The 15,121-nt window shown below is 28.0% G+C and overlaps 1 protein-coding gene and 1 long non-coding RNA gene across 12 annotated transcripts in view; one reads left to right on the top strand and one right to left on the bottom strand.

Annotated features, from left to right (window-relative positions):
* The window catches only part of LOC126900970 (uncharacterized), a 76,456-nt gene extending 65,674 nt beyond the window's left edge, over window positions 1-10,782 (bottom strand). For 4 of the 11 annotated variants that reach the window (XM_050677025.1, XM_050677026.1, XM_050677028.1 and 1 more), the window contains exons 1-5: window positions 9,810-10,782; window positions 3,927-3,989; window positions 3,804-3,866; window positions 3,662-3,724; window positions 3,521-3,583 (exon numbers count right to left, since the gene is read on the bottom strand). In XM_050677025.1, the coding sequence (XP_050532982.1) occupies window positions 3,521-3,583; window positions 3,662-3,724; window positions 3,804-3,866; window positions 3,927-3,989; window positions 9,810-10,695 (1,138 nt within the window). In that variant the 5' untranslated portion in view covers window positions 10,696-10,782. Of the gene's footprint in view, window positions 1-1,330; window positions 1,634-3,520; window positions 3,584-3,661; window positions 3,725-3,803; window positions 3,867-3,926; window positions 3,990-9,809 lie in introns of those variants that run through there. The other 7 variants (XM_050677033.1, XM_050677032.1, XM_050677031.1 and 4 more) reach the window with 6 other exon arrangements.
* LOC126900984 (uncharacterized) overlaps window positions 10,400-15,121 on the top strand; it is a 6,423-nt gene continuing 1,701 nt past the window's right edge. Inside the window, exons 1-2 of the long non-coding RNA XR_007702940.1 lie at window positions 10,400-10,536; window positions 12,997-13,094. This is a non-coding gene — a long non-coding RNA (uncharacterized LOC126900984). The remainder of the gene's footprint in view (window positions 10,537-12,996; window positions 13,095-15,121) is intronic.

The raw sequence follows: 15,121 nt of genomic DNA, 5'->3' as shown, positions 1-15,121 counted from the left end.
GTATTTTAAAATAAAATAAAATACAAAACCCAGAATTTTAACACAAAAATAGCAAATTTTTGAATACGGTAGTCATTTTTAACGTTAAGACAAATCCAGAGGTCAAATTTTTTTTTTTTCAAATTAAAGTATATTATATAAGGTTTAATTTAAGATATATATAAAAGTGTCAGTATTTCCGGAATACTTTCAAAAATTAAATTGAAAATATCTTAGTAACAATACGCATGTTTAAAGTTTTGACCCCCCTTGTTAAAGGGGTATGATCCGATTTACAAAAAAAGCGTGCCAGATGAAAGGGGTATATAAATATTTATTATAAAAAAATAATAATATTGATCCATACATTTTTCCAAAAGTTATATAAAATATAAATTAAATAATATAACATATAAAATCGAGATTTTTTTCACGGAAATCGTACGTTTTTCTTTAACTTTGATGTCCGTTTTCACCACGAAGACAAGTCCAGAGGTCAAATTTTTTTTTTTCAAATTAAAGTATATTACATAAGCTTTAATTTAAGATATATATAAAAGTGTCAGTCTTTCCGGAACATTTTCAAAAGTTAAGTTGAAAAAGTTCTACTTTCTATACGCATTTTAAAAGGTTTGCACCCTCCCTGTATAAAGGGAAATGGTTCGATTTTGAAAAAAAGTATGTCGAATGAAAGATATATATATAAAGTATTTATCATTAAAGAATAAAGTTGATTCATGCATTTTTTAAAAAGTTATAGCAACATAATGTTAAAAAATGTAAAATATAATATCAAGAATTTTTTCACAAAAATAGCATATTTTTGCATACGGTAGTCATTTTCACCATGAAGACAAGTCCAGAGGTCAAATTTTTTTTTTCAAATTAAAGTATATTACATTAGCTTTAATTTAAGGTATATATAAAAGTGTCAGTCTTTCCGGAACATTTTCAAAAGTTATGTTGAAAAAGTTAATTTTTTGTGAAAAAGTTGTCATTTTAAATCCCCTTCTGTGGACAGGGAAAGGGTCAAATGTTCACAAAAATATATAAAATGATAGTTAAATATTTAAGGTATCTATAAAAAAAATGTATATTGATTCGGTTATTTTTAAAAAAGTTATGGCAATTTTAAGTAAAAAAAATTGAAAAAATATCGAAAAATAGCGATTTTTAAATTTGTAATTTTTTGGGGGATTTCCCCCGTTTACGGGGAACGAGGGAATTTTTTTCAATTTTTGAGGGTAATGTCTTCGACTAGATACGATTTGTGATCTTTTGACATATTGTTCATCAAAATCGGTCCAGCGAGAGCTGAGATTGAGCGTTCACAGANAAAATCGGTCCAGCGAGAGCAAGAATTTAATTTTTTTAGAACATAATATTTTATTTTTTGCATTATTAAAAGTGATACAAAGTGATAACTATTAATATTCCCAAATATAAAAAAAAACCTAATCACTAATAAAATTGTTTACATATACAATACTTTTAATAAAAATTGATAACATTATTAATTTTAGAAATTTATTATTGTCAAATTATAATAACTTACATACATAAAAGTGAATTTAAAGATACATGTTAACCGTCCTCCACTTTTCGGGAATATCGAGTAATGAGTTGTCATCTAAATTTGATTCTATTGCGTCTACTTAAAAATTATATTAAAAATTATTTATTATTCATTTATTATTTATTATTCAAGTATATAGAGTGATATTCATTTTTAATAAAAATTTCAAATATTATGGAAATCGATTTTTCATAAAAACACTCATTACTCTCAAAATAAATTCAATATTGAAAAAAAATGTTTGAGTTTTTTAATTACATTTGTTTATTGATTTATTAGCTATTAATTACTTTTCAGTATTATCTCTTATAACTTAATGCGGTGTCACTTAATTTTTTAAATGATAACATATAGAACTAGCTTATAAATAAGGAAATAATCTAATTTTTAAAGTGATTAGTCGATAAGAATTTTTGGACTCAGTGTTATAATAATTCAGTAATTATGATGATTATAATGTATAGTCTGGGGAGAGGCTCAGGTGTAGCATTTTAAATCATTAACAGAGTCGTAGAATGAATTATCGTCAATAACAATAATAACTATAGTTTAAAAAAACTAAAAAAACACGCTTTTAATGTACATCGAACTAAAAAGTTAAAAGCGTGTTTTGTTAGTTTTTTTAAACTATATTTATTTTTATCGTTTTAGTTTCATGTTATGATAGTAGTTACTATCAATATCATGGTTGTAATGGGTAACGGGAAATCAGGGTTCGATTCCGGGGAGGGAGCTGAGAAACGGCTACCACATCCAAGAAAAGCAGCACACGTTAGCGTATCCATTGAGCTTTGGCCCCATACTGAAATATTTATTTGGAAAAAACTCGCGTAATTATGCATTATTAATTTGTTTCCAAAAAATAACTGCTTATTAGTTGGGACATCAAAAATGTGGGTAAAAAGGTTCATGACCAATATGTAATAGAATTTATTAAACTTCTAAAAACCTTGGTGCTTTGAATAAACACAAAAATGTTTAAATACAAAACTCAAAACGCAGTTATATAGAACTTAAATTTTTTTTATTCGAGTTGTTCTTATTTGTACAATAGAATTGTAGTAAAAACAAATATTCATTAATATGAATTATTTAGAAATTAATTCGATTTTATAGATTATTTTATTCGTATGTTAATATATTGAAAAAATTTTTTAAAAAATTATAACGCTATATATATATATTTTATACGCATTGGACAAAATTAAAATAATCTTCGTATAAATATCGCGGCATTTTCGTAGGCGTCGGCGACGCGGTTTCCGGCAAGATTCTCGGGCGTCGAAAAGTTAGCAGCGTTAATGGTGACGGCACGCGGATGTGGATCGGTTCGGTCGTGTGGCACGTCAGGAGCCGGTGGCGTACATCATCGACGTTGCCACTTTAACAACGGGAAGAAGACTCAACGTATCATTTGCGGCGGGTCATCGTCGGCCGTGCGGCACTTGCTGAACTTTACACCGTGCGCGTATGGTCACTTATATTAATAGTAGGGCGACGGCTGATAAAGGTGGCACGAGTGACGGGGCCGTGTCTCAATAAAAATTTATTTACATATATATATATAATTGATGACACGCGCGCGTCTACTGGTTGGAAAATATTATTTTCGGCGAATGGTGAGCGGGGTGGGGTGAATGCGTTACGACCGTCTAGTCTCATGGGCGTGTGCGTGGAAAGTTACAAAGTACAAACAACAAACACACAACATACATGTGAAACTAATATAAGCGTGTTAAAAAAATTTGTGCCCCGAAATTTCAATATGTTGTTATTTATGTTAATGTTTTATTTACAGACAAAAAGATCTTTATTTAAAAAAATCGCTATAGATTGTGGCAAAACTATCATCATTTCATTGTATACTATAAAAATTGTTTTATTATAGTTTATATTGATATCCGAGGTTTATTTAAAGAGGGGAATGTAAAGCAATCATTTTTATAACATAAAATAAAACTGTACCTTCTTTAAAATTTTCATGGGGTAATGTATGAGCTAAATTTTCTGATGAAGTTCTAATTAATTCTAAAAATATACCAATTAATTGCTTAATTAATTTTTTACTATAAATTACAATATTCATAATACAAAATAAATATGTACCGTCTTCAGAATTTTCTTGTGGTAATAATTGAGGCAAATCTACTGATGAAATTCTATTCATTCCTTAAAATATAAACATTTAGTCGCTTAATTAATTTCTTACTACAAATTACAATATTCATAATATAAAATAAATATGAACCTTCTTCAGAATTTTCTAGCGGAAAAATTTGAGGTAAATCTACTGATGAAATTCTATTCATTTCTTAAAATATAAACAATAATTAATATCTAACCATAATATTCATACAAAATGAATCAGTACCTTCTTCCAAATTTTCATGTGGTAATGTTTGAGTTTTTTTTTCAGATGAATTTTTTTTACCCTCTGAAAATATAAACAAATGATTATTTAGCATGCATGTATTTACAAGTTCAAATATATATATATATTAACTAATTATTTGGAGAGGGTTATTGTTGTGTAAAGTATACTAATTATAAAATATACTCAGTTAGATGCATAACATGTTAGCTGAAAGGTATTGTTTTTTTTTTTCATAGCTTTTATTATATAAATATTATAATTCGACGATTACACAAAAATTAGGTGATACAGTATTAATTAGCATTATGATTTACAGAAATAAAAATACGTTAAGTAGTATAACAATGATTAAAGTATGTACAATAAAAATTATTAAATACAATAAGGTCGTTAAATAATACAACCAGTGCTTAATATAAAAGAAATAATAGCAGTAATCACAGAAATTTAATACCACAGAGGCAATAAAATTTGAAATGTCATTGGATTCTAAGAATTTTATAAGCATTCATATACTAATGGCTAAGGAGGAGAAGTTCAATAAATAATGGGAAAATCACCAACAACTTCTTCCTCATGCAAGTGGCGAATTAATAGATTAATATTTAAGAGTCTTGTTTGGTCTGTTAGCCTTTCCTATAACTCATGAAAGTCCGGAACCACAATTTGTGGCAAATTCAGGACTAAGTCTTCTAGCTCAACCATTTCGTCCTGCTGCACGAAGTTTACGCATATTGGTGATGGATCCCTTTCTTCTGATGGAAGACCATCAGAAGATTTTCCTTTTTCATAATGACTCCCTTATCTTATTTTTTTGTTAGTTACACGGGGTCCAGCCAATTGATAAGGTATGTGAGCGGTAGTACAACCAATCCTCTTCCTCAAAGCGTTTACAGTGATTATTACAGGAAAAATTGTGACCAGCGTTATTTTTACTAAACGATGACCTGAAATTTTGAGAAGGTTGTTTTCCGCTTGCAGAAATAAGTTTTTCACCAAAGACACTGCAGTTTTCGGTTACCACACCAGAATTATAGTCATTATTCGGCTTTTTCAGGGAAAATAGTTGTTTTCCGGTAACGATTCGGTGAAATTCTTTTTTTATTGTTGGTGTCCCGTGCGTGGTGTAACCACTTAAGTGCTACCCTGTCTATGAGCAAAGTAAATTTTCCGTCTAAGTGTGACCGGAAGCGATTCACGGCCCATACAATAACTAGACACTTACATTTTAAAGCTGAATACCGCGTCTGGGCGTGATATGGTCTAGGGACTCAAATAAACTCAAATTTACCGATGTATCCACGTATAACCTCGTTCACCAACTGTTAAAAAGTAGCCGGGGAGTTTTTAAGGCCGAAGGATATTACTTTATATTAGTAAAAGTCCAAAGTGTGTGTGCGGAACGCGGTGAGCCATCATGACACCTGGATCAAACTAACCTGTCAACAGCCAAATTTTTTATCTATAGCGCTGAAGACGTTAACCCCGGGCATTCCACAGACCATTTCATGCAAGTCAGGCATTGGATATGCGTCGGATTCTGTTTGGAAATTCAGTCTCTGGTAATCCACCCATAATAGCTGGGATTCATCTTTTTTCTTGGCGAGAACTACGGCAGCTACCCATGGTGAGGTTTTAGATTCTACAAAATCTTGTTCGTCCATTCCTTACACGATGTTGTGAGATGTTTTCCAATAAATTTTCCACGGTTGTTTCANGTGTAATAGTATTGTGTATATACAGATATACGAATGACTTGGGTCCTCTCTACTTCTCCAGAGAAAATTTCCGGGTACTTCAATAAAAATGATCGTGCGTCTTCTGGGATAACCACCTTTGGTTCGGTCACCCGTTTGGCAATAGGTTTTCAGCATACCATTGTTCTTTTATTTGTACCCAGGTGAATTGTACATGCTTGGTAGTCCCATGCCGCTTTGTGTTTCACCAAGAAGTCGTGGTCCAATAAAACGTCTTCAATAAGATGGTCTAGTACCGCGGCTCTGAATTTTACTTCAATATACAGACACCTGTGCTATGAATTCAGCGTACTCGTGAACTTGCAAAGTTTAGCTGTCAGCCAATGTGATTATACTTGCTTCTCTGTTTATTAATTTACCAAACTCGTGTACTACCCACAGTAAAAATAGGATTCAGTTGCTTGTGAATCCAACAGAGCTACCACAGCTTTTGTGGGAAATTGTAGCTCAATGCCTGGAAGTAGCACATTGTACTGGTTCGGCGTTCTTTATTAGGTTAATTTTACCTTGTGAGATGTTTTCCAATAAATTTTCCACGGTTGTTTCATAAGAGTTTGAATCCTGGTAGGATACTGAATGATAACCATGTTCTTAATAAAAAGTTTCTCCGGTAAGTTTTCGACTCGGACACGGAGGTCATAAAGTGAATCTGTGTTATATTCCTTTCGGTTCCAAGTGATGCTAGTGAAAGGAGTGAACTCCTTCGGAAGTATTACTGGGACAGATTGCGCGACTCTTAACAACTCATGAGTTATTAGGTCTTGTTTTGGGTCTTCAAGAGATTTGTTTGGAAAACTGTTCTAAGATAGAGCTGTTTGTTTTCCTTGGTCAGGATGTTGGGCACTACTCTCCAGTATTTCCGAACTGTGTTGAAATTAAATTTTAAAAAATTCTCTTTTCCTGGACCTACTAGAATTTTAGTCAGTTAAAACTGTAGGTTCATTAATATGCAAATTTTTAATTAAGGGTGCCAAAAATAATAATAGCTATAATTAATTTAGCACTTAAAAATATAAATTTCTTTAAACGCTATTACAAAATCATTAATCGACTTAGCCAGTAATGGAGTCAAGACTTCATTTTGTATTCCTTGGTACTTTAATTAGTTAACAACATAGAGAAATAGATAAAATGTATATTTTTAAAATTTTTTCTTTTTTTAATGATAATAAAAATTAATATAATTAATTTTAATATAAAATTAAAATTAAAACATTTTTAAAATATTTTTTTTTATTAGAATTAATGTGCCTTTTCTAATTTTTAAATTGAATTTATCAAGCTCAAATAATACAATTTAATATGAAATGTGTTGAAAAACTTTGCTAATAGTTATTTGTTTAGGTAATTAAAATAGTTACTTAAACAATTAATATAATTTAGGTAGCTATTATTATCATTCATTTTTTTAAATAAGTCTTAATTCAAATATTTTATTTAAATTAATTTTAAAGAAGTTTTTTTTTATAAATGAATTCTGTCATGAATGTAAGAATGAAATTAAGGTGCATTTGATATTTGTATAACTGGCAAACTTTAATTTATAATCTAGAAAAATTTATGTGTTGCAAATTTTATAAAACTATATAAACAAGTTCAAATTTATTCTAGAATAAATATTTAGAGCTATATTCGCTCAATTTTTAAATAACCTTACACATAATAACGAAACTTCTATGAAAAACAATTTTTATATTAGATTTATTATAATTTATTATTATTATAATTAAATTTAAATTAAATAAGCATAGTTATAAAATAAGAGCAATGAAGATAATGCTACCCACATAAGAAATTGACTATTGTATCGTACGAGACATCTAGATCGTAGGACGGCTAGTTGTGCACCGTACTAGAATGCCGTTTTATTTTAAGTCTGTTTAAATCGCAATTATTGAAGCGGGAATGGGTTACCTGTGGGATGACGGCTAACTGTACATTCATAAAGTAACGAGAGTAGACAATAATTAAATAACAAATAACCACATATATTAGAAATTCTTCAGAGAGTATCTTAAATTTAAGGGGTAAAGAGGGGACCTTAAATACTAATGGCCAGCATAGCGGCCTAAAATAAAATAGTTAATCTCAATTAAAACAAACAATAAATAACATTAAAAATAATGTAAACTAGCTGAATAGATGAAGTTGTTGGTAGGGATGAGCATACTGTATTAGATCTTGTGGTAATGGTGTCGAACATCTGAGTATCACGAGTCAGATGAAAGCAGACGATGGAAAAGCGACTATGGTAATGAAGTAATTTAGTGATGGTCAGGGTTCAATCATTGGTGGCGTGCAAAAGCACGAGAACTTTGAGCACAAGGGTACAATAAACAAGTAAAAGAAAAACGGCGTACAATGGCTGAACAATTTACCATTCAAGCGAAGGCGCTTGCTACAAAAAAAATATGACACATAAAACAATAGAATTACTGACTTACGACTAATTTTTTAACATAAAAATAGTATATTTTTATCTAAATCACCCATTTGTAAATAAAAGATTATATTTCGGGACAATTTTTTTTTTTAACTTACGGGACAAGCCATGCCAAATCATCCAGAAGTGGTTGCTCGACCACCTCATATTCTTCTTTAATTTTCAGGGTTTATTCATTATGCTATAATAAAATTGAAACAATTTTTTTTTTTAAGATTTTCTCATTTTTATGGCTATCTCAATATAAAAAAAGGGAAAAGTAGCCAGAACGTTAAAAACACACAGATTATTCAATATTGACTTAATTGAATTAAAATTTTACACTTAACCATATTATAACTTATAGTTTACATAAAAAAAAAATTATATGAAATAATTTTTACTGATTTTCTAATGCTAAATTTTACGTGTTACACTTTTTTCTCAAACTTAAAATTTTTATGGTGTATTAAGCAGATATATAATTAAAAATTAAAAAAAAATTTTTTTGTAATTAGGTTTCCCAACAGAAATAATGCACCCACAATTCGTGTATTTTTAAAACATTTCTAACTTTGTAGGCTTCTAAATCCCAAGAAAATTGTTTTAAATATTTGAAATTTTGTTGAAACATACATTATACACTATACAATATCATATTTGAAAATCACTATAAAATAATAACTTCTTAATGGTTTTAAGTGAGCTCAAAAACGCCATTTTTAGAAAGTTATTAAAGTTTAGAATTTCATATAATTTATTTTTTTTTTATGTAAACTATAAGTTATAATAATGTTAAGTCTAAAATTTTAATTCGATTAAGTCAATATTGAATAATCTGTGTGTTTTTTACCGTTGTGGCTATTTTTCACATTTTTTTACATTGAATTAGCCATAAAAATGGGATGGTCATGAAAAAAAAATTGTTTTAATCTAATTATAGCATAAAGAATAAACCCTGAAAATTTGAGAAATAAATGAGGTGGTCGTGCAACCACTTTTGGATGATTTGGCATGGATTGACAGTATGCAATATACCATTAATTTAAAATATGTTTAAAGAAAACAATACTTATAGAACATTTTCAAATTGGAAAAAGCACATCTTTTATAGAAATACAACAAAATTACCCTATTCGTTTTAGGGGAAATGGCCAAATTTAAAAATATATATGTTAAAATACATAAACTTCATTAATGAGTGTCCAAAAAATGTGTTGCTTTAATTGCTTTTTAATTAATTAATTTTTAAAAAAGTTATCGTTAATTTTAAGTTAATAAAAGTAAAAGAAAGTAAAAAAAAAGGTGAAATTTTGTAATTTTGAAAATTGTATTTTTCAATATTTAAGTGTAATATTTTCAACTAGATAAGATTTATAGTCTTATGACGTATAGTTAGGTAAATTTGAACCAGTGAGAAGTGAAATAATATGGCAACAGACATAAAAACAAATAAATAAAAATAAACACATCATAGTAAAACCTCTTCAGATTCGCATCGAAACGAACATATTTAAATGTTTTTAAAATTAAAAATTTTCTTGAAATAGTTAAGTATTGAAATCCTATTACTATTATTAACTATATCAAATCGATATATTCTTTTTTTTTTGAATCTAAAACATTGATAAATGTGGTTTTGGAATGGAATCCAAAATAAAATAAATCTTATTATTTAAAAGTAAAATAAATATACGTTACTGGGCTTCTTCTGATCTTGCAGTAAAAATGTCCCGTAAGTGTTTAAGACGCACTGAAAACCTAAAGCTTTATATCTGTTTTTGACTGTCCATTGTGCTACATTTTCGATTTTTATTTTTAGAAAATGATAGAACTCCTGTATTGCTGCTTCTTCGATTTCTTTGGTTTTTAAATAATCATATTCGTTTTTTAATGTTTCACAATCTAAAGTATAATTATTGTGGTCTTTAAAATGACAAAATTTCATGTCGACATTTAGTTCCTTGCGTCTTGTGGAAAAAAATTTTTTGATTGTAATTAATTTACTTTCTATATTCAATAAATCAATTATTGAAGGTGATAAAAAGTTTAAAAAAGACTCATCTGATAAGGATGATGTCATTTTACACAGTATACAGCTTTTCATTGGACTATTTATCCAAGGCTCATGACGTAATATGTTCATAGTATCTAAAGCTCTTTTCATTAGTATTACTAATGGACATAAGCTAGTAGATATAGTATCTAATAACTCAATGGTGCAATGGATCGCATTATCATTTTTGTCTTCACTATTTAACAACGATTTACAATGTTCTTGAAAGTAATCTATAAAAGTGAAAATTGTTTTTAAAATGTTTGCATACGAACATTCCAATAATAGTTTAGCTAATCGTATATTCGTATTGCAGCTATGAATTGTAATATCCATTCCGACTATTTGGTTATGATCATATTTGCGTCCACAGTAAGTAATAAAATCAACATCATTTATGTTTTTCCATTGAGCAGTTCCTAAAAAGTTTTTTAGAAATGCCGCCTTCATTTTTGAACAGGTTGGTGCTTCAATTTGTAAAAATACAAAGAAAAACATGAAATATGCTATTGTATACAGAATTGTCGTCATTTTAATATTCCTTAAATAATTTAACTACATTAACCTAACTACATTTAATGTATTAGAAAAAAACTGCTTGAAGTTAATTTTATATGTAAATTATTAAATGACACCATTATTTTTGTCTATTGTAATTTATTATTAGTCATATTAATAAATACTTTAAGTTTCATATTAATTTATTTCATATTTTTTATACTGAATTGGAAAAATATCTAAAACGAAGTTGAAATGGTTTGTATAGTGGGATAATATTTTTAACTGAGAAAAATTTTTTATGTAAATGCAAATTATTTAAAAATAAAAGCAAGTAAAATATTTATTTGATATTATACATGACATTAGGTAAAAATATCGATAAAAGTGTAATACTGATATCGAAATTCAATAATTCGATATATCATAATATTATATATAATAATCTAGTCTAGATTTCAATGTAGAAATCTTTATCGCTTCTCAAATGCACAAAATAAATTGTCTTTTATCGTGTACACAGGTTTTTTCTAATATTTAAAATAGAAATTAAAAATTATTCGCTTAAGTATAGACGAATAATAATAGTGTAGTGTTAATAATAATAGCTAGTTTAAAAACGAATCCTATCATCAGTGACACATACTCCTATATTTTTTAACTAAACTAATTAAATGTTATAATAATAGGCACTAATAAGGAGAGACAAAAAAGATTTTACGTCCAAAAATTGGAATCGCTCTTCTTTCCCCTCCAAAAAAAAAAAATTTTAGGCTCACACCAGTTATATATCTGGGGTTGTTCTAGTTCAAAGCCCCTTTCCTTACCTTTATGAACGTATTTTATCAAATGTCGGATACATTTCGAAGACCTTTATTGTAATAATTATTCGTTAATAGACAGTAATCAATTATAACGCTATTTTATTATATTAATTATTATTTATTAATTAGTGATAAGTGTTATATTTTTCCATCAGATAATATATTGCTACGATAATCATCTAATCCGAAATTTTAATTTTACAACGCTATGGTTTTAAATTTAAAGTCAAAATTCATATTTTTAAAGAAGGAAAAATATGTTCATGGTAAATACTGCCTTATTTAGTTGTTACCATTATAATTTTTGATAATCACAAATGTAATATCTACTCCATGGACTATTAGATATACATTTCTTCTTATCAAGTCCGCTTCAAATATTTTGATAATATTAATAACGCATACACCCTACGCCACGCTCAACGCACACCGACAACACTATTCCTGTGTAAATTTATTTTTTGTTATTGTACCTGTACACGCGTGCGTGTCATCAATATTATACAATATATAATAATATATATATTATATACATACAAATTTTTATTTTGACTATCCAATACCACCCGGGTGCCATACGCCTTACGTATATATATTTATATATTCCTACCGCCTCAACGTTATACCTCAAGTATAACGTTCCACCCGCCCAGGTAGATCACAAAACACGGCTATACCTAGTGCATGATACGTTTACGTACTTAAGTCGCCTTACTATATATACATATACAGGGTGGTCGCTATTTTTTATGTTTTAAAATTTGAGAAGCGCCGTGCGTAATTTTGTTCCTTTATGTCTAAAGATAATCTCTAAAAAATTTGAACATTTATTTATTTTTTGGATGGAGTTCACGTAATGGGGTATAAATTAATTTTGGACTTATATATTACTATTGTATTAAATTAAACATTAGAAACATTGGTAACAATATCATGTCCATATGGCCATTGATTATTAAGTAATTATCAAAAGCAGTTACATATAAACATACATTTTTGTTTATAAAACATTACATTTTTTAATATTATAACAATTATAATTCAAATCTCTAAGAAAATATAATATATAAAGCATTGTCATGTGTGGTCTTAATTGATTTTTATAAATATTTTAGAAACATCTTCATCAAGTTTTAAAAATAAATAAATCTTATTCCTTTTATTAAATATTTTGATAAGAAAAAATATTAATTAAAAAATAAAACACCTATGGATTTAAGACATTTTTGAAAAAATTAATTTATCTTATTTTTCCTAAACTTTCAATTGTATTAAGGCTAATGTTAAATTACATTAAAAAGAGGTATTTATCAAATTANAATTGTATTAAGGCTAATGTTAAATTACAATAAAAAGAGGTATTTATCAAATTAGTATCATTTGTAATTATATTTTCTAGATAAAATTTTTAAGGTATACTTTGTTAAGTCATTTAATAGCTTCAACATAATTTAATTATTATCTTTTTTTTTTTTGAGAAGTTAATTTTTTTGTTTGAATTTTTTTCTAGATCAAATATCAAAAATTGAAGACACAATCAAAGAAAAGGTTCATGGTGTTCTAGAAAGTGATTTACAATGTTCAATTTGTAATGAATTAATGGTTAAGGTATTATTTTTACATTTAAATCCATTAATAGTGTAAATATAACACGTCATCATGTTAAAAGTTCTTAGCAAATTTATTATGTTACTTTGGTTAAAAAATGCATTAGGGAATACTTTTTAATCAATTTTAAGATTATTAAATAATATAAAGTGATAGTAGAGAACTGAAAACTTTTTGAACTTTCTAGTTCTAAAATTATAAATAAAATTTCTGAAAAGTAAAGCTAATTTTTTTTTTATTAGTTAAAAAAGTAAATAAATGTGTTTAAAAATCAATTGTTAAATTCATATAGTAAAATCTAGTTAAGTAATTTAAAATGCTTTTCTTTAGGTAAATGTACATATTTTTATTTTGAACTAACAATTAATATGATTGCTAAACATAGGAAGACACAAATTTTCATTTTAAAATAAAATTTGCTTAATCTTCTAAGATAAAAACGATATTACAATTACTTCATTTACTTATATTTACATTACTTTACCATGATGTGTCACATTTTAAAGTAAATTTGTTTGTTTATGAAAATAAAATGCAATTTAGGTAAAATGAAAAATATTACTATGTCATTGTCTATATATTATTATTTTATAATTTAGTAACTTTTTTTATCCAAAATTTAAATAAATTTTTAAATTTTGTTTTTGATAAATTAGCTTCTAAGAGACTGAAAAAAAAATCACATACTTCATAATTATACCAGCAAAATTATTTTATTTTAGAACTTGGGTTTGGAATTTAAATAAAACATATTTTATCTCAAAATTGTAGTAATACAAAAATAAGCAAAAATGTTGTTGTTTGGGGTATTTTATTTGACCAATTTTTGATATTTGGGGATTTGGTCAATTCAGGAGCAACGAGGTTCTATCGGGGTTGTAGAGTCCGAGGGTTTAGAATAGTAAAGACAAGTAGATATAAAAAGATTTGTATAAAGTTCCTCTCATAGAGGTATTAAAAATGACCTAACTGGTACAGTGGCGTATTTACAAATTTGCTCAGGGGGGGGATGAAATGAATAATTCTCCATAGACTTGTGGGGGCTTCCCCCTCCCCGCCACCCCACAAAGTCCAAGAAACTAAATAACATAACATAAAAATTTAATTTTTAAAATTCACCAACTTATCACTTAATTAAAACACAATATTATTAAGTTATTATACACTAACTAGGCTCCGCCTAGCTGGTGCTCCGCCCCAGACCCGGGGCCCTAAAAAAATATTNGCCCCAGACCCGGGGCCTTAAAAAAATATTGATAGCGCTTGTTCAAGGAGGGGCCAATCTCTCTTAAATACACCCCTGTTATACACAAAAATTATTAATAATCTAATTATAATAATTGTTTTTATATTATAGAATAATTAAAAAAAAATTTAGCAGGTTATTATAAGTGGCACACTGTAAATTTAAATTAAAATTAATATTAAAAATAAAAATAAAAATTTAATTTTGATAAATATATTAGTAACTGCGATTTAACGATGAACATCATAGTTATCATAGATGAACCCCAATTCAAAGGATAAACTCATAGTCTCATACATCATATATGAGAAAAAAGAAAATTATTCCTTGATAAAAATAGGGCAAATGCAAAATAGTGTCCTACTAATAATACATAATACACCATATAAATAAGGTTCATAATACGTATCAGCAGAAATGAATCACTGCGCATAATACAACCATGCGCGTGGACTTAAAAAAAAAGCTCGTAAAATGTGAAAAATGAACGGATTGAATTGATTTTTTTATCATATGTCAGGAATGTCATTGGGCGGGTCTGATGAAAATTTCAAACCTTAAGTCGTAAAACGCTGGCGTCAGCGAGCGTTTTTCTCGAAAACGGTCGAAATTTTAAAACGCTCGCGGGCGAGCGGCAAAAATTTTCCGACCTTCGCCAATAATTTTCCCGGAGTCTGGTGACCGAGTACTTTCGTTGAAAAAAAAATTTTTGAAAATCCGAGCACGCTAAGTAATTTTCCCAGAAAAGCGTTTTTTTCCTTGTTCTATTATATAATAAGAT

This window comes from Daktulosphaira vitifoliae, unplaced genomic scaffold, assembly GCF_025091365.1.
Source record: "Daktulosphaira vitifoliae isolate Bord-2020 unplaced genomic scaffold, ASM2509136v1 Scaffold_3, whole genome shotgun sequence".
In the NCBI taxonomy this organism is placed as follows: Eukaryota; Metazoa; Arthropoda; class Insecta; order Hemiptera; family Phylloxeridae; genus Daktulosphaira; species Daktulosphaira vitifoliae.
Note: the sequence above shows the minus strand (reverse complement) of the source record. Positions and strands in the feature narration are given on the sequence as shown.